Raw genomic sequence first — 20,339 nt, 5'->3', positions numbered from 1 at the left:
AAATCACGACTCGTTTCGTCGGCAGATTTACCGTCTTTACGTGACGAGATTTACTGAAACCATGCTAAATACGTGAAAAGTCTGCAGTTTGTCTGCAGATGGCTCGGTGTAGAAAATATGTCGAAATTCGATTTGCTGCAATTTAATATTTATTTAAGGTGTGCTCACTGCTTCAGCGAAGAGCATTCCATTTGAGGTTGTTTAACATTATCGTATTGCTCTAGTATTTCTGATTAGTTCTGATCTGATAAAATTATTGTATTTATTCAACGGTTCGCGTTAAAATAGGTCGAAGGCGCGTGATTTTCCTCTGCTTATGCCTTCTATTCCTTTTTCGCCATCGCGACCACTGCTATAATGGTTGGTTGGCATTGTTTTTTCCCCATCATCTTGATACTGAAACCCTACAACAGCAATCTGTCGTAAGGTTCTATTGCTAAACTTTATAGTGCAAACAAACACGTTGTAATGACAGTTACAACAACTTTGAGGGTGATTAATTTTACATTAAATAACAACATCTCAAATAATCTTTTCAATAACTGTAATCGCCTAAACTGTTTTGCCAGTGTCCAATAAATCCTATGAATTTCTCGCCTAAAGTTATGCAATATATTTTTGAAATCGTCTTTTACCTACAAGGATGTTTAGACTTTTAGGATTACTGAGGGGTTATCAAAGTTTGTCTGTTCTGTTGCATCTAAGTGTTCTTCTACACCTTAAACTTACGTCACATAGCTGGATAAATATTGATTGCATACTTTTAGGCGTTGTATATCCACAACAAACAGAGAATAAACGAATTATTGTTTGAAGGAGAGATTTCTTTATTCCAAACAAATATCCATTTTCAAACAAATTTTTAAAATAATAGAAAACCCTGGACATTATGAGTCAAATACAGATTTTAGGTGATATTTACCGACTGATTTGAAGTAAGGATTTTTATTACCATGAACCAGCAGTACCATCACAATTGCTTTCTTTCAGTAAAATGTTATTGCTGACTTCATGTATGTGTGGTCTCCAATACCGCTTCAACTCACGTCTGGCCAACTTCCAGTGTAATAGGGGTGTGTTTACAGCTTACTGGAACAAAAAGAGTAAAGCAATCACCCAAAACAGTTTGCACGTTCCAGACGCCGGTGCAATGCCACCAACATCCAATTGATATCACGCACACAGACACGATTCCCACGATAAAATAACCATTTGTCCCGGTCCCGGAGACTCGCAACGACCCCAGGGCTCCACCCAGGTGACAATAAAAGTTAACCCCTTTCGATCCCCGGGGCAGTTCGACCGGCACGCACCTTGCAAGACATAAAAGCTCACCGCAGAATCACCATTACCCGAAGGTGGCATGAATGGGAATCCGCTGCACGCCTAGTGGCGGTTGACCGTTGCCGAGAGACGTGTTCGACCACGTCCCACACACACACACACACACACATACGACAGCGCAATGAACCGCAAGAGGGCAGTTATCGTCGGGACAAATATGTTAATGACTGTCAGTGCGTTAAATTGATCGTCTATAAAAGTCTATTTTTATGAATTTTTACTGTCCGCAACGGCTGTGAACCCAGTGGACGACGTAGAGTTTAGGGTAGTAACTGCAGTTTTACACCTTACAGTAACGACATCCGGCTAGTGGTCGGTACATCCTTTCGGAACGCCGGCGTGTCGGATCATCAACATTACCGATGAAATATAGGAAGCGAAATCGAAAGAATGGCAAGAGGATAACAATCTCGTCCTCCTGCCCTCAAATGGGAAGTGAATTAAATTTTATGTCCCACTATTAATCTCGGCACGTTGTTACGTTACGATTACACCCGGGGAAGCATGAAGTATCTATTTGTGTGTTTGAATTGTTTTTTTTACTTCAGATCCCGTCATTGTCCTACTAATGGATAAGTAATTGAATCTGTTTTATAGCAACATGTTGCCGCTGATTGGGTGTAAAATGCAAATTTTCTCAATTTCGACAGTGGTTTAATTAAAGTGGTGCCGTTCGGGGTGGAGTTCGCGGAGTATCTGCTGCTGCACGAATTGCCCTGGGAACTCCCTGGAATGGGAGCCTTACTGCTCGCAGAATCCTCCCAAGTCGTTCGGTTGTGAACGGGAGTTGGAAGGAGCGCGTTACAAATGGTGCGTAATAACGGTGTACAAGCCCGTGTAAATGGAATCAATTTCGGTACGGCCATATATTGCAATTCCCGCGGACAAGCAGATCGATGAATAGCCGTTAGCGTTCCGACTGTACCGTGTGGGGAAATGTGAATACGAAGGAAATGAGCAGCCATTTGTTGCTTGCGGTACGTACGAGTACATGGACTAGATTTTGCCGCAAGATGGAGCCGTGATTGCCGGTGCGCCTTTCATTAACCTTGCGGCACTTCCATTTCGCATCAGAAATCAAAAGGAAGACGTGGAAAATCTAATCAACAGATACCGGAGGCTCTCTCACCTACAGGACTTGGGAAGGGAGAATCCTTTATTGTAGCAGAGGACGAGCTTGAATACATTGTCTGCAATCCGTCACCAACCTGGTGGGCGAATGTGTGCGAATAAGCTCCATCTGCGTTTTAGACGTCGTCTAGAAGGAGAAAATAAAACATCCAAATATTCGCACACAAGAAGCGTCATGCATATTAGATGTTATAAATATAAAATGTAAATAGTGTTTTCAATAAATAAAACCCTCTTTACATCCTCCCCACAGAGACAACGAAGCGAATGGTTTGTCCGTTTCGGTGGAACATTGGTGGAGTGGAATGCATATGCCTTCTTTCCTGCCCCAACCCCAGATATGAAGGCATTTACACTAGCATTCAAATGAGATGCCATAAATCTTCGCCGCCTCCATACACCGGGTCCGCATTTGGTTGTGCAAAAAGTGAAAGCATCGATCGTTTGCAGCAGGCTGATGGCGAATGTCGCGCCGGTGAAAGATCAACGGATGGAATCCTTCACAACACTGCCTGCCAGATGAAACGAGCAATTTCCTGCGAGAAGAAGGCAGAAGTCGCTAGAAGTGCGCAATTGTGTAGCGTGCTACGCGAGGAAGCCTGTGTCTTTACGGTGGAACCGGATTTAACGTAACGTGTTGCAAGGAGTGTCGTCCGGTCTTTTGACGCTTTGCCGGCTTTAGGGTTCTCTACGGCACGATACGCCAAAACACTGCGTCCCGGGGCCTCTGGGGACACGCGATAGAACGATCCGGTTGCAAATGGCAACGGTGGCCATTACGCCGATCAGCCCGACACGGAGTGCTCTCCGATGCGACATAAGCCCCCTATGCGACATCAGAGGCCGTCCTGTCGTGGGGGAGGGTAAGAAAAGATATTGGAATCATCTCTCCCGACCGTACCTTTGATTTATAGCCGGAAATTGATTTGATTTGGTTCTTCCGGTTTCCTTCTTTCCGTTGTCAATCCACCAACGTGTCTTTGGGACTTGAAAGATTTGGAGTAGGAACTCCCCGAGTGGAAGGATTTGCCGACAAATCTCGCAACGAGTCTCATGTGTCAAGACGTTCTATGGAGGAGGTTCGGTTGGATCTTTATTTTTTCTCGCGCAATGTCGCTTCCACCCGCTCCCAATTTAGGCTACCGTAATTTGTCGAATTTATGCGCCATGTTGTACCGAAAGGGTGGCGTAACAAATTGTAGTACCTGTTCGGAACGGGCTGTGTTGCGGTTTCTATTGAATTTTCACCCGGTCCCCGCCAAGAATTGGATGTTATGCTGTATTTTTTTTCTCTGTTGCCCTCTGCCTCGACGACTTAACATTGCTAGGTGGTTTAGTGTGGCCGGGGAGGACCTACCTTTCGAAACCCACCACCCGCGTAAGTGAAATCTATGTCCGCTCGTTCTGGGGGACGGTTGTGTAAAGGTGTGAATATTTTTATTTGAACATTGCTTTTCTTTTCGGAGTTTTTTCTTCCAACAGCAAAGATACAATATATCAGTGTTATGTATGAAAATTTAATGGTATCTCCGCCGGCATTTGCTGGGGGATGGGGTTGATTGTATTGCATTGTTGAAGGAATCTTCGTAGATCTAGCACGCGTAAAGGGGGATGGGAATAAATCACGCCAAATGCTTGCAGCTTGATGAATTTTAACGCAGGCTAAACTTTTTATGTTGATTTCCCTTTGTTTTGTGGGGCAATAGACTGTGCTTGTTTTTTGAGAATAAATTTCGTTTAGGTATCTGTATCTGTTGCATTTAATCCATGCACTATGTGGAAATTATGCGCTTTTTCTGTGTATATATTTATTGATGAATTTATCCTAGAATTCCAATCATGCAAAAAGGTGTAATCAATTTGAAAATGTTTCTGACATGCTGCTTACTGTTTGTGGAACACTTGTGGAATTGTGAATATAACCTCCTGCATTCCTCAATATATTAACAGAATGTTTCGTTTGCAAATACTTATTTTGATGAAAATACTACAAGAGATAGATAACAATTATTTTGGAGTGAATGTATGAACAAACATGAAAATCGTTTAAAACTACATCTACTATACGCTATAAATCTCGTTATATTGTTTTTACTTATGATTCCTTATGATCTGACTCTGACTAGTCTAGTAAGCCAGAAATGGCAGGCATGACCTAGTAGGTCGTTACGCTAAAACGAAGAGAAGACTTATGATTCCATATTGCACAGAAGGATCTGTATATCAGAGAAATTCGTATCATAAGGGGTTTTTCCTGCTTACGTCTAGATAAATTTAGTAAATTGTGGATCTAGAGCAAATCTAGATAGATTATGTTAACTTCTAATGATCATGTATTAGAAGTAACTTTCAGAAGATTCAGCATTTTTTTTTATTTGAAATCGCCTCGCCAATCGGATAACTCAAATCGGATTTTCGATGAAGATTCTGTATTCTGACTCATCAAATTCGATCTATTAAGCTCAATTTTCAATAGTATCCAAGGATCGCACATGAAGAAGGCACTATGAAGTTTGAAATATTAGAAAAGTTGATAGAGAGGATGAGAATTAATGTGTCATTTCGTGGAAAATATCTTGATATATGAATTTTGTTACACTAACGTGAAGTTACGATGTGATCTTCTCGCTTCCTCCATGCCTACACTAGCGATAATACTGCTGTATTCTTTCCTTATTTTGGGATAGATAACTTATGCAATAGCACCTCAATGCTCCCTTTAGAAAGCTCACGACATACAGAGGTGGAGCTCAGGAGCTAACTCAACGAAAGTCAGAGTTCTCGTGAGTTATCTCGTCAATGGTTTGTGCACTAAGATGGCAAGGTATTTGCGTCATATACATCTCGCTCTAATGCTCACTACGATGAACTGAGCGCATGAATTTGTTCAGTAGTTCTTAACATAACCTCCTCTGTCCATGTGGACGATCTAAAAGGACTTTATGGGCTGGGTTGTCCAGTGTCATTCTCATGACGTTACCAGCCCTTTGAAGTCATATGAATCTAGTTCGCTGTACGATTGTGGGCTAATCGTACAGCTCGTCGAGGACTTCCACCTAACATAAACTACTACATACCAATTTTATGTTTAAACCGTACATTGTATTGACATTAAATTATTGAAATATCCGTCCTTGTTCAATTATACCCTAAAAATAAAAAAAAATATCTTTTTTACTCTTGTACTCCACATAAAAGAGTAAATGAGAGTAAACTCGCCCAAAAAAAAACTGTCATTTGCCGCAGAGATCTTCTAGCGATAATTATCGCATCCTTGTAATTAATAGCCGGGTAATAAAATGCAGCCATCATCATCAAAAGCAACAAATACAGGCATAATTGAAATTGATATGAAATCATTTGGAATGAATTATTCTTTCAATAAGCCACCCCTGGAACGATGACCAACATTTCATTTTCCGTGTGTGGGTGTATGTTTTTTTTCGCTTGTTGTCGTTGCTTTTCACGAGAAGAAAAACATGTCCGCCTTGCAACCCTCTGAACCGCGGGGTCCGAAAAAGCTGTCCGGGAAATGAAAACCAAACATTATGATACTCCGCTTGTATGTCGATCGGCTTCTCACTCCGTGTCTGGCGTGTGCAGGGAAGGGCCACGACACGTGCGGCACGGCAAGGAAGGGGTTGCGCGAGGAGTTGGTGTATTGTTTGCAATGATTACGGCTTAATAAATTTCACCTCAACGGGATGGGTTAGTCGGCGTTCCGATATGTGAAAAACCCCTAGCTATAAGGGTTCGGCCAGCCCTTTGCCGAAGCCGACAACATGCCGGTGAACCTGAACGTGTTCAACGCATCCGTACGTATTTAAGGTTAATGCGACCGTAAATCATGAATATGAATAATATGCGACGGGTGCGATGTGCGGACAAAACTTGTGCATTCGATAGCCGGCGTTGTTGGCCGGCACCAGTCACTTCCGGTACCCGGGGGGGGGTGGTGAACTGTCCCGAGCGAAAAGGGAACTTCAATCGGGGGTTGATTTTTGCTCCAGTTGTGTGCTTGCACTATGAGTTGTGGAAGATTCGTTGGGAAAGAATATTTAAATTAAATAAATATCTATTTGTTGCTATTAATCGAAATTAGAACAAAGAGATATCTTTTATATTGTAATTACTAAAGTCAAAAAAGTTTTAATTAAATGTTACAAGAAAACTGTCCTCAGTACGTATAAAAATCCTGTAAATAATTGAGTATTTTTCGAACCACATTTTTGACCACATTCTTTGCAAATGCACCACTCAAATTACCGATTGGACTGGAGTCAGGCAGGTCCATAAATAAGGGTTGATTTTCAAGTGGATGCAGTGTGAGTATTTAAACAAAACGCACCGACGCAAACACTTGTCGATACGTCGTCGATCTGGTCTCCGGCACTGCCACCCATGCAGAGCACCGTGGTCCGTGGTATTAATCGTCGTATCATTACCACTACGGTCCCCAGGTTGGCAAACAGTTTTCCCCCTTTCAGCGTTAGCGTTAAAAGGGCTGAAACTGGATTGCAGCAATCCCGGGGCATGGTTTGCGTTGGGCCCCATACCCACTGCCGTAATGTGTGGTCACAGCCTAGCGCCATGCAGCAAAATTGAATTTAATGTAAACGTTGAAATCAAACGAAGGAAACCTTCCCAGCCCCAAATTTGGCTACACAAACGCTGGAGGCATTCTGGGAAATCTGGGAACTCCGAGGGGGGGCGCTCAGGTTGAACGCGTTTGCCCTTTCCAACCAGCCAGCCTGTCTGCGTATCTGTTTCTGTAACGTGCTGGTACGATATGAATTATGTAACGAAAACAATAGAATTTTGAAATTTATGCATACTTGAAGACGGTCCGAATATATTCGTGCACGGGGTGACAAAACTTGAAACGGCCAGTACACACGTGTGCGGCTCGCAGTAAGGTTTGGGCAAAGAGCGGCTTAAGCCGTGGAATTTAACCGTTGACAGCGCTGTGGCAATATGGAAATTGTTGTAGGCGGGAAAATCTTTTGCGAACGTGTCAAAGGACCCCACCGGAAAGGCAACACTCGGGAAGGATTATTTATGTTGTGCTGGAAAGCAAAACAGAACGGGTTGGATCTCGCTAGAAGAACAAACTATAAACCATTTCACTATTATAGACATATTGTTGTAAACGTGCATAGTGTATTGTACTCAATTTAACCATCGATTGTGCTTTTTTTTACCTTGCTCGGTTTCAGATATCCGTCTGTGATGACTACAGCTTACCGATTGACTTTGTAAAGAAACGACCGTCCAGTTTTGATCCCTGCCTCGTACAGCATATACCAACCAATTGGGCCTCTCCAAGTCCACAATCAGACCACGTAAGTATTCGGTGTAGAATTTAAAAGATTAACAGCGCCTGAATGTATGCAATTCAATGTATAAATCGTTTACTATTTTCCACTGCATACCATCGTACATCAGATTGCATACTTTTAGGCGCGCTCAGTTTAAGCGAATCGTTTAGCTCAAAGTGGTATTTAGCTTGTACTTTTAATTAGTTTATTTACTGATAGTAAGAACTAAAATACGTTGAAAAACATTCCGGTAATTATATTTACATCGAAATAGCGTCTTTATTCACGCTACTTACCGACCGTTCATAATGCGCTAGAAAAATTATGCACAACTCTTGAATGGTGGTTGCCTGTTGAAAATGTAATCGTTGCCTGGTTGGTTAAACGCGATTTTTTCCTCGTGTACCGATTGCCTGGAAGCAGTCGTAAAGGCAGAAGACACCATTTAATCATAAACACTCCACATTTTATCGTTCGCCGCACTTTGAAGAAGTCTTCCAGTGGTACTGATTGCTTCGTGCAGCAGCACGATCCGTGCGCACCCGGGTTCCAAGTGCCTGAAATCGCCCGTGGTGCAAATAATTACTTTTTAAATGGACAAAAAATTGAACTACCATAATTTAATTGAATTAGAATTTAATTAAAACGCAAATAAATTACTTTCCCAGTCGGATGCGGGACCGGCCGGCTGCCGTGTTATTGTTGCGCGTTGCGTCGCCGTTTGTTGTGGCTAGGTGAGATGTACATACACCGGATGTATGTACACCTGAAGGCTATATACGGAACGTTCGACCGTAGTCGATGTTGGTTGCTGATGTTTTTTGGTACACGATTCCGTCCAGATTCGACCGTTTTGGTTTGGGGCTAGTTGAAACACTTCTTGGACTGGGCAAATACGCAATGGTTGGAAGAATGTGATTGTAAATAAATTATGAGACGATGGAGGTCTAGCAGTGTCGGAGTGTCGATTGTGCAGAGCAACAGCACGAAGGTACAGCATAGGATGGATGAATTATTCAAGAAGAGCGTTACCAAATGCATTTGAATGTGAATTAAAGCAAGATATCCTTAAAAGCGAAGCGAAGTTCTGTTGATATCAGTTTTCTTCTAAAACTACTTTACTACTTTATTTAAGATACAAAGTCGTGTAATAAAATGCTACTGACAGCTCTCAGTAACAAATGCGTTCATAATATTCTACTCGATGTCGGAAAGCTCTCAAGCAACGGAACAATGTCATCGTTCGAGTGGCTTGGAATGTTTTCAACTTGAACAAGCAATAAGGATACGCTAAAGTATGGCCACAACTTTTCCCATCCAACCCGGTTAAACCGGTGATTTTCTTCGCGGCTTTACTTCAATCCACCAACACACACACAGCCACCGCACAGTGAAGAAATTAAAGCTCTTAATTGGATGTCAGCTAGATTAAGCCCGTGTCACCTGGTGAACGTGTGCGATGCTCCAACGGCAACGATGAGCACACGGTCCGTGTTAATCGCTTCCGACAGACTCGATTCCACCGTGCAACACTCCATTACACCCAGGACCTCAGCTGCTCGAAATTAGCGGTAGGAAAAAGTTTTTTCCTCCACTCAAAGGCGAAACTCATTAGAGATCGGGGTGGATAATGTTGTTGCGCCTTTGCTCGGTGTAGGTTGGTTGGCAAAAAAACAGCCCACCAGCCATATCCAGCAAATAATCGTAAAAATCAATATTCATTGTATTTCGTTAGATGCCAATGGTACAAACGTTAATGGGATGGGGAATGGATTTTTTTTATGCAGAGCCGATGAAAGGTTCACATTATAAGCTTTGATAAGCTATGTGGGATTAACACGATTCGCGGTTTTTGCTGGATTTAGTGAGTAGAGCTTTTTTATTTTATTTAATTCCATTGATTCTGATGATTTTCCTGTGGTCTTTTATGGGTTTAATTTTGTTTTATAAATTCCATATGCATATCACTTTCATTTTATACTTCAGCAGTATATGCTCTTTGGATGCATTTCCAATCCATGACGCCTAAATGTATGCAATTTTTATCCCTGATGGTCGGGGCATAATTGATCATTTTCCGGAAATCGTCCAAATATTCAGGAAAATACTGTCTCCTTCAAGCCTTCAAGCCGATTGAAAGATAAAACGAAACTTGCATACCTTTAGGCGTAAAAGCCTCTGCATAGAGTAAACGTAGTCAAATGAGTCTACTAAGCTATGACCTTCGTAGCCGGCATGACTTTGAAGGTCGTTAGGCCAAAATGAAGATGAACAAAGTTTAAATAGAGTAGATCAACAATGTTTTTCCTAAACGCGAGACAACTATGACCATTTCGAGTCTATCAAGGTCTCTTGGTTAGCAATTGCATATCTTTAGGCGTTAATTTAAACCTAACAGGTAAACCTGCAGAAGATTAGAGATAGATCTCATAGCTTTGAAAGAAGATTTTGCAATATTAAGATTCAGTTCAAGGAAAAAAATAACACTAAATGTGTATTTATTGCAAATAATCTGCATTGCATTCTGTATTTGATATATGCCACCGAAATATAACGTTGCCGACAACAAACAAGGTAAACTTCCTGACGAAACTTGAGTGCGAGCATATTTTCTTATGACGCAAATGTGTGTATTTGTGTTCGTTTTCGCGTAATCGATCGAAATTTGAAAGACAACACAGGTGCAGGTAAGTGGGCAAAGTGTCTAAAATGCCCTTATCATCAACCCTGCACTTGCTCAATCGCTATGCACATCATCAACGGACTTCACTGCACAATGTTTCCCACCATTGTTTCCATGCATCCACTATTTGTTGTGTTGTACGGCTAAATATAGCGAATAAGCGAAGTTGCAGCGAGTCCTTGGAGTGTCTCTTGTCCAACTTGGGTGTGTGTTACGGTGCAGTGAAGTGGAGTTTTTTTGTTGCCGTTGCTAGAAATAACCAACATGGCGAGGTAGTATAACCATGTGCAATCTTCTCCGCTGGTAATATGTGTTCTGCTCGTGGAAGAAATTGTACCGTGTGCCGTTCGTTGTTGGGCGAGAAAAATTGTTGTTGGAACAGTCTGTGTGTCCGCTGGGCCAGGTATTGGATGATATCCGACAGTAGCGTTTACCTCCACCCCGATTGGATTGGAAAGCCTAGGCAACCGACCATCAATGGAGATGGAGATTGTGCGGGAGAGTTTCGCTACTGCACTAGACGTTGGCATTTCCGAAGCGCGCACGGCGATTCAACCTTTCCAGTGGCTTCCGCGCGCAATCGAAGTCGCTAATGACGTTCGTTCAGTCTCCCATACGCGAACGCAACCATTGCGAACCAAATCGAATCGTTGCCGGAAGCAACAACAAAAGGTATTTCTCGTTTGGAATGCTACGAAGCTATTTTTTTGTCTGTCCGCCAGGCTGTATATGCTATGAAGAAGCCACATTCAGCTGAGTTGAGGGACCACACCCGATGGTTGGTGGAGAAGTAATTTCTCGTGTTTTTTTTTCGCATTGTTATTGGTTTGCGTCTGATGTTTGGGCTGCTATCGTGCAATCGAAATCCCAATCCGGAGATGGGGCCCACCAATGTGCACATTGTTGCTGCTTGCTAAATGGGACCTGAAGTCCCATTTCGATTTTTCCGCTTTATTCCAACTGTACAGAAGCACTCCCAACCGTTTAGATGTCCTTTCACCAAACAAAAAAACACAGAAGGAAGCTCTTCCACTGCGGCCGAATTGTCGGCATTTGGACGGCGTATTTTGTTGAGCGCAAAAATTTATAATCGTTCAATATTGGGTTTTAAATATTTTACACACGGTCGGTTCCGTGTCCCGCCGACAAAACTCCATTCGAAACGAAACGGCTAGATAGGTTACAGTGGCTAACGGAGTGAGATTTTCGAAATAAACCCCATTCTCTACTCTCGGTTTTGCCATTAGCCGGCCGATGGGATTCGGGGTTTTTTTGTCCAAATTTGTCCCCTTATCGAGATGTAGAATATACTGTTTTTTTCTTTCTGTCCTCCCTTGCATCCCGTTGCGTTGTGTTGTGATACTGACGCTGAATATTAAATAGGAGATGCGCCTTTGAGACTGTTCATCCGTCCCCCGCCTCTCCCTCGGGGGAAAAGTCATCCGAAATAATGTTCGATAAATATTTCATAATGAGAACTCGAGGTTTTGCATTCCTCCGTGCGCTCTGCCAGAACGTGGGAAGCTAATTTGAATGAGTCTCTTTAGTACCTTCCCCACACCACATCATCCGACAGTTTCCGACACATTCCGACAAAGTTTTTTTTTTGTAAAGAATTTTCTGCGCAGAAATTGGAATTAGACTGGCAGGGGACGAATTTAATTAAATAAAAGATTAAATAATTCTGCCCATATGTGCGTGTGCTCTGTTCTGACCATGGAGAAATTTTTAGCGCCAAATAATATACACACCGTGCAAATGGCGACAGGGCTCGGTACAGGGATTAACTTTGCGCCGCAGTTTCAATTTAAATTTATGTAAATTGTGTTAGTGACAGTGTTTCGGATTTGAGCTATACAGGCTTACGACTGTGACCGACGGTTTTTTTTGTTTGGTTCGCTCTCTACGGCACCGTTGCTCGCGGTGATCCGGCGATAATATCGGAAAACTTTTGGCCGGTGTTAAAATATTGTAACCCTCTTCCTCTGCCCCGGTTGTTTGCGATCGGTGTCTAAATATTCATGAGCCTAATCGAATTAACCCGATGTAACGTGAAGAAATTTATTCAATTTCCCTTGTGCACCACAGGCGCACAGTGCCGATCGTGGGATACGCAGCCGTACAGCGGGCGAGATCACCAAGCTCGAAGGTGGAGTTTTTAAAATTGCAAGCTTTTGGCAAATACCCATTCACCCGCGTGGTGCACGCTATCACGGCATGGGATCGGGCGGTTCCACAAGTGACTCACCTAGGGACGGCGTGTTTGTTTTTGGCGGATTGCATGTTTCTGTTTACACCATAAATTAAAATTGTCATAAATTACCCGGCCCCAGGTCCCTATGTTTCGGGCCCACCACCCTCACGCCGATGGGATCAAGATGTCACCTTCGCGTACGCTTGGCGTGCTTTCAAGTCGTGTGGAAAGTATTACCAAAAAAAAAAAAAACAACTATACACTCCCAGAGACACTTCCCACCGGAGACATCAGAAGCGTTGGGACTTTAACAGAAGGTGCATGCAATTCCATGCCCTGTTACCTTGTCGTTTTGTGGCAAAAACACTTCGGGGCTGTAGGTTTTGCACTATTGGCATTACACGGAGCACGGTTGACGGTTCACGTGAATGAAGCCCCCAACGGATTCATCAATTCACACATGTGGGACCACGACCCGGGTACGAGTTGTTTCTATAACGCCACGAGGCCTCCGGGTGTGTTGTTGTGTACTGCGCGTCCCTGTCCTCACGATCACCTCAGAGGTTAGGCATCGGCGGAAGGATGGGTATGGATTATGAGCGAGAGATATTCCACGAACGCCTCCCTAAACGGTTCCCCCGGGGGAGCGAACCGTATCGTATGTGTCCCGATCCGAGGGGCTTCGAGGAGATAATCGATTTTTGAAATGTTTATGGTTGGGTAAACTGGGATTCAATACAGCGGGAAGGTGCGTCCGTAACGTACCTTTTGGGGATGAACAGTGTTTTTACTGTCGAGCCCTTTGGAAATAAGTTTGAAATAGATTTTTTGTTATTGTTAAATTCTTCTTCGAGAATACAGGTAGTACTCGAGATAAAGGGTACTTTCAATACGTGACTTCGGAGATACTCTTCTTCCTCTTTATCGGTTCAACAATCTCAGAAGATATAGAGGCTTGCTAGTTCTGACTTTCTTTGAATTTATTCACCCGTAGTCGGATCACTCACTCATTTAGACATCCGGTTTTTTTAACTTTTACAGCTGAGCTACTTTATAGCACAAAAATACAAGCATAATAGTTAAAAAAGAGGCAGTCCACAGATACACTAATATATCGGACTGCTATAATCCGCAAAACAGCCACGAGTCTCGTATTTTCGCGTATATCGAATCCTGGTGTAATCGAGTCCCCGACATACGCGTTTTTTTGGAAATTTGACAGCGGAGTTAATTTATAGCTCAAAATCTAAACAAAAAGGTGAAAAATTAGTCGAAAATACCATTATATGTCTTATATAACATTTGTTTTTAAATTATGTTAATGCAATCTTTATAAAAATCGCCTGATTCGGTGAATAAATAAAACGCAGAGAAGGAAATTGTCTCTGCAACTTTAAATTATAAACTAAAATTGCACGAGGATTCGAGTCACACGATTTTTTTCCGGATTATAGCGGTTCGCTATAATAGCGTATCGCGGGAACTGCCTGTATATACGAATAAAAGTTGCTATAAAAGTGCTATAACAATTTTATTTATCGTTATTTTCACTCCCTCTTGTTAGGTTTCATTTCTAGAACCATTAATACTGCAACAACCCTTGTCAGCGGTTCCGACCATTGTCAACAATAATCTACCGGCAAGCGCAACAATAACATCCGGCATTCCGACAGTCGGTACCATCGGTCGTCCATCGCTTCCTTTAGTGCCATCCGCTTCCGGTCCATCGCTGTGCCAGCCGCAGCTGGTACCGGACGCAGCGGCCACCGCGGCGGCAAACACTGTCGCCATCAAGACGCTCGAAGAGATCTTCGACACACATCGGAGCTACAAGGCTACCGGGCGCCATCGTGCAAGAAGCCGTACCCGACGTCCGGACAGTTGTTCGGAGGTGAAGTATATAAATCAAAATTTTAGCTCCGGTAAGTAGTGGGGTGTTTTACTGTGGAAGGATATTTCTTAAAACCGTTGTTCTTTGTGCAATTGCCGAAATTTCAGGTTCATCCGCACCGGTATCTTCAGAGGAGGAAGACAACGACGAAGAAGAGGACGAGCTAAGTAAGATACCGGAGCTCAACTCACCGGATAGCATCTCGGACGATTTGGTGCAGGCACTTCCAGTTCGCCAGAGTCCAGTTAAGACAACTGGGCCGGATACGGCCAAAAGGAATCCTTCACCCTACTACTACTCAGATTTACTGAAGAATAAGCAACGAGAAAGGGAAGGAACTGATCGTGAAGTCACTCAGGAAGGTGAAGGTCGGGAAGAAGCTGCTCCGAAGCCCACAACATCGCAAACAACCGGTGACGGGGGAAGTGTACGTCAAGGGCGTGAGGTTGGTGTGCGGTACAAGAAAAGTAGCAGCCTCGACACTCCCGGAGCGGAGAAGGAAGTTTGCCTACCGAAGCGTTACTCCATCACAGAGGAGGGTGTGCGTATCATCCGGTGCGACTCACCGTCCACCACTACCTCGGACGATTCGGACTGTTCCGAATGTTGCAAGCGTCGGGCCTGGCATGCGCAAGCATTAGCCATTACACGGGCAAGCTGTAACCTCGGTCCACTGGTCGATGCTAGTTCGATGCCACCGCACCGTTTGCTCGGACCAGCGGCAGTCTGTGCCTGTGCGACGCCCGCCTTCGGCGATGACAACGATGAGCTCTTCCGTCCGCGCAGTATCTTCTACGTGCACCAACCGGGCGCCGAAGATTGCGCTGACTGTGCACTGAGCGACCCTGCCGCCCTAGTCCCGAGTGCCGCCGTACCGGACGAGATGGCGAATGTGCGGACGCGCCAGATCTACGAGACGGCGTTCGATTCGAAGATCACCCGTTCGGACGATGATCTGGACGAGGTGGATCGTATCACGAACCAGAGCGTGCTGTTGCAGCTGACCAAGAGCAACAGTAGCAGCGCGAGCAATATGGTTTCCGGCCAGAATCGCAGCAAGCGGTTAGAGTCGAAGCGAAGCAAAGCGGCCTCCAGTAAAACGCCTTCCAGCAGCCACCAGCCGGCAGCGATCGGTGGGCCGGAGGCTGAAGGTACGGATGAGGTTGCCAAGGCGGACCAGCTGTTGGCGCAGGATCTTCAGGAGAAGCTACAGATCGACAAACAAATGGACAATATCGCGAACGCAAACTCAACGTCTTCCTCACAGCTTCCCCTGCGGGGATACACGCCATCCCCTCCGTCGACAGCGCCTCTGCCCATGAAGTTCCCCGGCAAGCACGAACGGTTCTTCATCAACAGCATCAAGAGTGCGCCGAATCTGCCCTCCTCGAACGCGGTTGCCCAGCATCCACGGCTCAAGGATCTCCGGCTGGACATACAGAACGTGCGCAACAACGATGTTCCTTCGGGCAGCTGCGACGGTAGCATCGATAACGATGGTGCCCCGTTCAGCCGTAGCGGTAAGGTAGGCGAACGGCCCCGATCGACGCTGTGCCTGGAACCGGAACGGGTGCTCGAACTGAAGCGAGGTCACCGGACATCGCACCATCATCACGGTAAGCAGTCGGCACACCATCAGCAACGTGGGCGGAACTTTTCGTCCACGGAGAGTATGGCCACGTCGAGCAGTGGTGGCAGTATGGAGTCGTTAAAGTCCAGCACCAGCGAGGGTAACCGAAGCACGTCCAGTTCGGATTCGCGACACTCGTCATCGCTAAGTTCACACAGCTCCGATTCGGGACCGTCGTTGGCGTTCCCGCTGCGGGTGCCGGTGGCGGTGCACAACAAGCTGAACATTCTCAGTCCAATATCGGACAAGTCGTCCCAGGAGCCGGGCTCGGAGACGTCGGACATTAACAATCGGAACAACAACTCGCAGAAACAGTCACCGGTGGACGGAACGGGAGTGAATGTGGTGAGCACTACTACTGCTGGAGGTACGTTGACCACCAAGAAGGAGGGTGATGAGAGCGCTGGTACGGAGGCTGTGAAAACGAGCGTCACAAAGAGACGTTCTGCACCGAATAAGGCGTTGTTGTTAATAACGGGTAAGGTGGATAAGATTTTTTTTTTGTTTTGTGAGGAACAGAGCCATAACACATCTCTTCTTATTGCAGGTCCCGAAATACAAGGCTCCGACAGTGGAATTTCACTCCACTCAAGAGAAGATCTAAAATCTAGAACGAACTTTTTAAACATGGGCATTCAGCGTGCATCACTCAGCGGGCAGGAAAAGCAAAGTGACCATAGCAAGGGACAGGCAGGACTTCCACAGGACCTAAACGATCTTCCGTTCGATATGCCAAAGCTGCGAAGAAGAAGGGCACACTTGCAGCAGGTAGGTGGGAGCAACTCAGGGTCGAACATTCAGTGTCCGATGGATACAGTTTTGATTCATTCGTTTGTTTCGTCTTTTCACCCGACCCCCCCAACCAGGAACCGTGCACATCTGGCAGTGTCACGTCGGTGGACGTGGGTGAGTTACCCTTCGATATGCCGAAGCTGAGGCGTCGTTTGCGAATGTCGCAAAATCAGCAACATCAGCAGCAGCAACAGCAGCAGCTGCTGCAGCAGCATCAGTTGCAGCACCCATACCCAGGCACGGTGGCGTCTACATCGGGCGGTATGCTACTGCAGACGAGCACCGAATCGAGCGGCCTGTCACAGGCGTCGTCCAGCCTGTCGATGCGAGACTCCGATAGCAAGCTGGCACTGGCCGGAGGTAAGTCTCAACCCAGCCCCAGACCGCCTCCTATCAGATTGCGGTTAGGTTAGTGATGTTTCAATCACCCCACGGAATCACATGCATGTGCTGTACGCATCGTGTGTACATTCATTTTAATAATTAATTTCCAGTCGAGGGATATCGGGTAACATCGATTTCATCTTGTAACACTTGGGATTGAGTACGTGTCGTTGTTGTTGAGCTTGCGGACATTCCACAAACGGCACTGCTGTGCGAAAGGGGACTGTCGAATCTTTGTAATGACCATTTCATTGCAGCTAGATAAATGGATGATGTATGTTTACTTGGAACATTCGTCACGTCCGTTTTTGCGTTTCGCTTTGGTGAAGGTTTCGGGACGGGGAGCCGTATCGTATAGCGCCCGAACGGTAATTGATTTATGGTGCAGAAGGACACACCTGCCGGCATATGATCCGGTTAATAGGGGAGGGTACCAGAAAAACGGCGGGAAGGGCTCCATTAGCAGATAAAGACCATGCTAACGGATTAAAAACGTGCTGGTGGAATATTTAATGGGGAGGAAACACTGCCTAATTTGTATGATGTATGCAGTAAACGACTTTGGTTGATGGGTTTCATCAGGCCAATGTAGTTTAAAATGCATACAAGAGATTTGTGCTACGGACCAATTGAAGTTGCTTTATTATCCCGAATTTAGAAATAGGTAAATAATTTACAAAAAACATGCTAAGAGCTTAATAAGAATTTTATAAATCATAGTCGGGTGGACCACAACACTTAAAACCAAGAAATTGAATGGAACATCATTCGAGAATTGAACAAAAATTTTACTGTTTTTGTTGTAGTCATCGACATCGCTTTTTCAATCAATTCAATACGCCTGAAGGTAGGCAAACAAGAGACAAGCTAGTAATATTTAAGAGCTATAGCTAAAACCCGCTGAACAATAAGGAGGTAAAGGGGTGTTTCTAGACGAGAGATTATTTAAATTTTGTTGCTTCAAGAACCGCTCTTTAGCTTCGAAGCCAATTAATCACTTTTGGATGCATAATTTGTTGGTGAAAAAAGAAAGTTACAGTTGTCAGAGTTAGCGCAACAGAGGACTCCATGCCCCGTGATCTCTGGTCTCCCTCTTCTTAGCCTAACGACCTACTATTTCTGGCTTAGCCGTATAATAGTCAAGTCCGTCCTTGCAACGGGGAATTGGGTCCAGATGAGATTTTGGTCTGGTCCGTTCGTGTGAAGACTGGCGCCGCTAAAATCATGCAACCGTCCAGGCCTTATGATTAAATATTGCGATGGAGTACAACTGATATTGTTGTCAATTTTACCTGCACATCCAAGGTTTAAAATCTGCAGAGTCAGTCAGAGTCTTTCTGTCAGTTATTATTCTTTCAGAGGGGTTGAGTCGCCTATAGATTTTCCTTGTTTGGCACGACACAAGAACCACAAGAATTCATTTTTTCAAACAAGATTATCTTATAGGACATCCCACACATTTCAAATTCATCGGCTACGAAGAACGAGCAGTCTCCGAAATCGGACACTTGCCTTAGTATTCTTCGCAAAACAAGGCCAAATTAAACGCAGCGTAGTTTAAACCTTAGTGTTGGGAGGAGGTTGTTGTCTCTAACCTTCGAAACCTTTACGGAACCTACGTGTTCCAGCTGAAAGGTACACCAGAGTTTACGGGAATTTGCTCCAAACCTGATTTCTGAGCTATTTATCTGTCCTTTCGGACATAACTTTATGGATTGGGAGTCCTCAGATTTGAATCCTATCGGCTTCTTTATTTGGTTTTGTGTGATGTCAAGGACATCGATGTTGGACCAAGTCGAGATGGTAATTCTCAAATCTCGGCCGAAATTCCCAGGCATTCTCTTGCCGGTGTCAGAAACCGGCAACATGTGAGGCTCGTGAAGTATAATATTACGGATTATTGTATTTTTCTCAAAATATTCTGTACAAGTTCTGTATAAATATAGCCTGCAATAGCAAACACTTGAAAATACGGCATTGCCGTCATAATGGAATTTAAATAAAAAAAAAATTAAAAAAGCAAACACTTGAAACAAAAAGTATTATCTAGTTTGTTAAGTCGTATTTTGAAAGTGTATTCGAATTTATTGAACAACGGTGTAGGCCTGAGTAGTCAATGAATGAACAGATCAGAACCAAGCACTTATCAAGATTATCAAGACCTAAAGGATATTGGGATAGAATTGAGGACATTCGAAAATGATTACCTTGATGGAATTCTTTTCAACTCTTGATATGCTAGGCCGGAAGGTCGGAAGGACTCTTGAGTAACATAGCCGTAAATAATCAACCAGTAGAAGATGGGCAATATTCCAGCAATCCAACAACTGAAATCACACCACTCCAAACGAACCTACTCCGTAATAGTGTGAAATGTATTATATTTTCAGCAGAGCCCTTTCCTGATAGTGCTTTTTATTTTGCTATAAACCAACCAATACCGCTGATCATGCATAGTAATAGAATTCTACCACACACCCCGTCGATAGCTCGAATAGGGGAATGAATTCCGATTACCGACGATTCCGGCAGACGGAAAGCCCTGACGCTAGCAGTACTGGAAAAGGCAACAACTTAATTAAACGCTGCACAGCAGGAAACAGCAGGACATGCGTTGGAATTGAGAGGTTTTAGTTTGGCTTTTGTGTGCCCAAACGTGGTAGCGCATCATCGATGCGCGTGTATTGGGGGTTACGCAATGGTAACGAGTGAGCACAATGAAAATGCGATTATGCACAACATCCCGCTGGACGTCTGGAAAGGGATGCTATAAATTATGCATCGAACCGCCCGTGTATCCGTGTTTAGAACTCTGTGCAACTCGTGCACATAGGCTTTGGTGACGGTAAAGGAATTAATTCAACGTACGCAACGTAACATCGTGGAGTTCGGCGAGGGAAAGTTTTTCCAACCCTCCCTCAAAGTGTGCGCTTTTGTCGCGAAGTTGACAAAGATTTGACAGTTGCTTTGAA

At 44.3% G+C, this 20,339-nt stretch overlaps 1 protein-coding gene across 1 annotated transcript in view; it reads left to right on the top strand.

The window, feature by feature from the left end:
- Positions 1-20,339, top strand: part of LOC128308937 (uncharacterized) — a 115,469-nt gene that overhangs the window by 85,845 nt on the left and 9,285 nt on the right. The window contains exons 4-8 of the mRNA XM_053045535.1: positions 7,692-7,817; positions 14,235-14,592; positions 14,669-16,669; positions 16,739-16,959; positions 17,058-17,343. Coding sequence (XP_052901495.1) covers positions 7,692-7,817; positions 14,235-14,592; positions 14,669-16,669; positions 16,739-16,959; positions 17,058-17,343 — 2,992 coding nt within the window. The remainder of the gene's footprint in view (positions 1-7,691; positions 7,818-14,234; positions 14,593-14,668; positions 16,670-16,738; positions 16,960-17,057; positions 17,344-20,339) is intronic.

Source organism: Anopheles moucheti, chromosome 2 (genome assembly GCF_943734755.1).
Source record: "Anopheles moucheti chromosome 2, idAnoMoucSN_F20_07, whole genome shotgun sequence".
In the NCBI taxonomy this organism is placed as follows: domain Eukaryota; kingdom Metazoa; phylum Arthropoda; class Insecta; order Diptera; family Culicidae; genus Anopheles; species Anopheles moucheti.
This window is presented reverse-complemented; position numbering and strand designations above follow the sequence as displayed.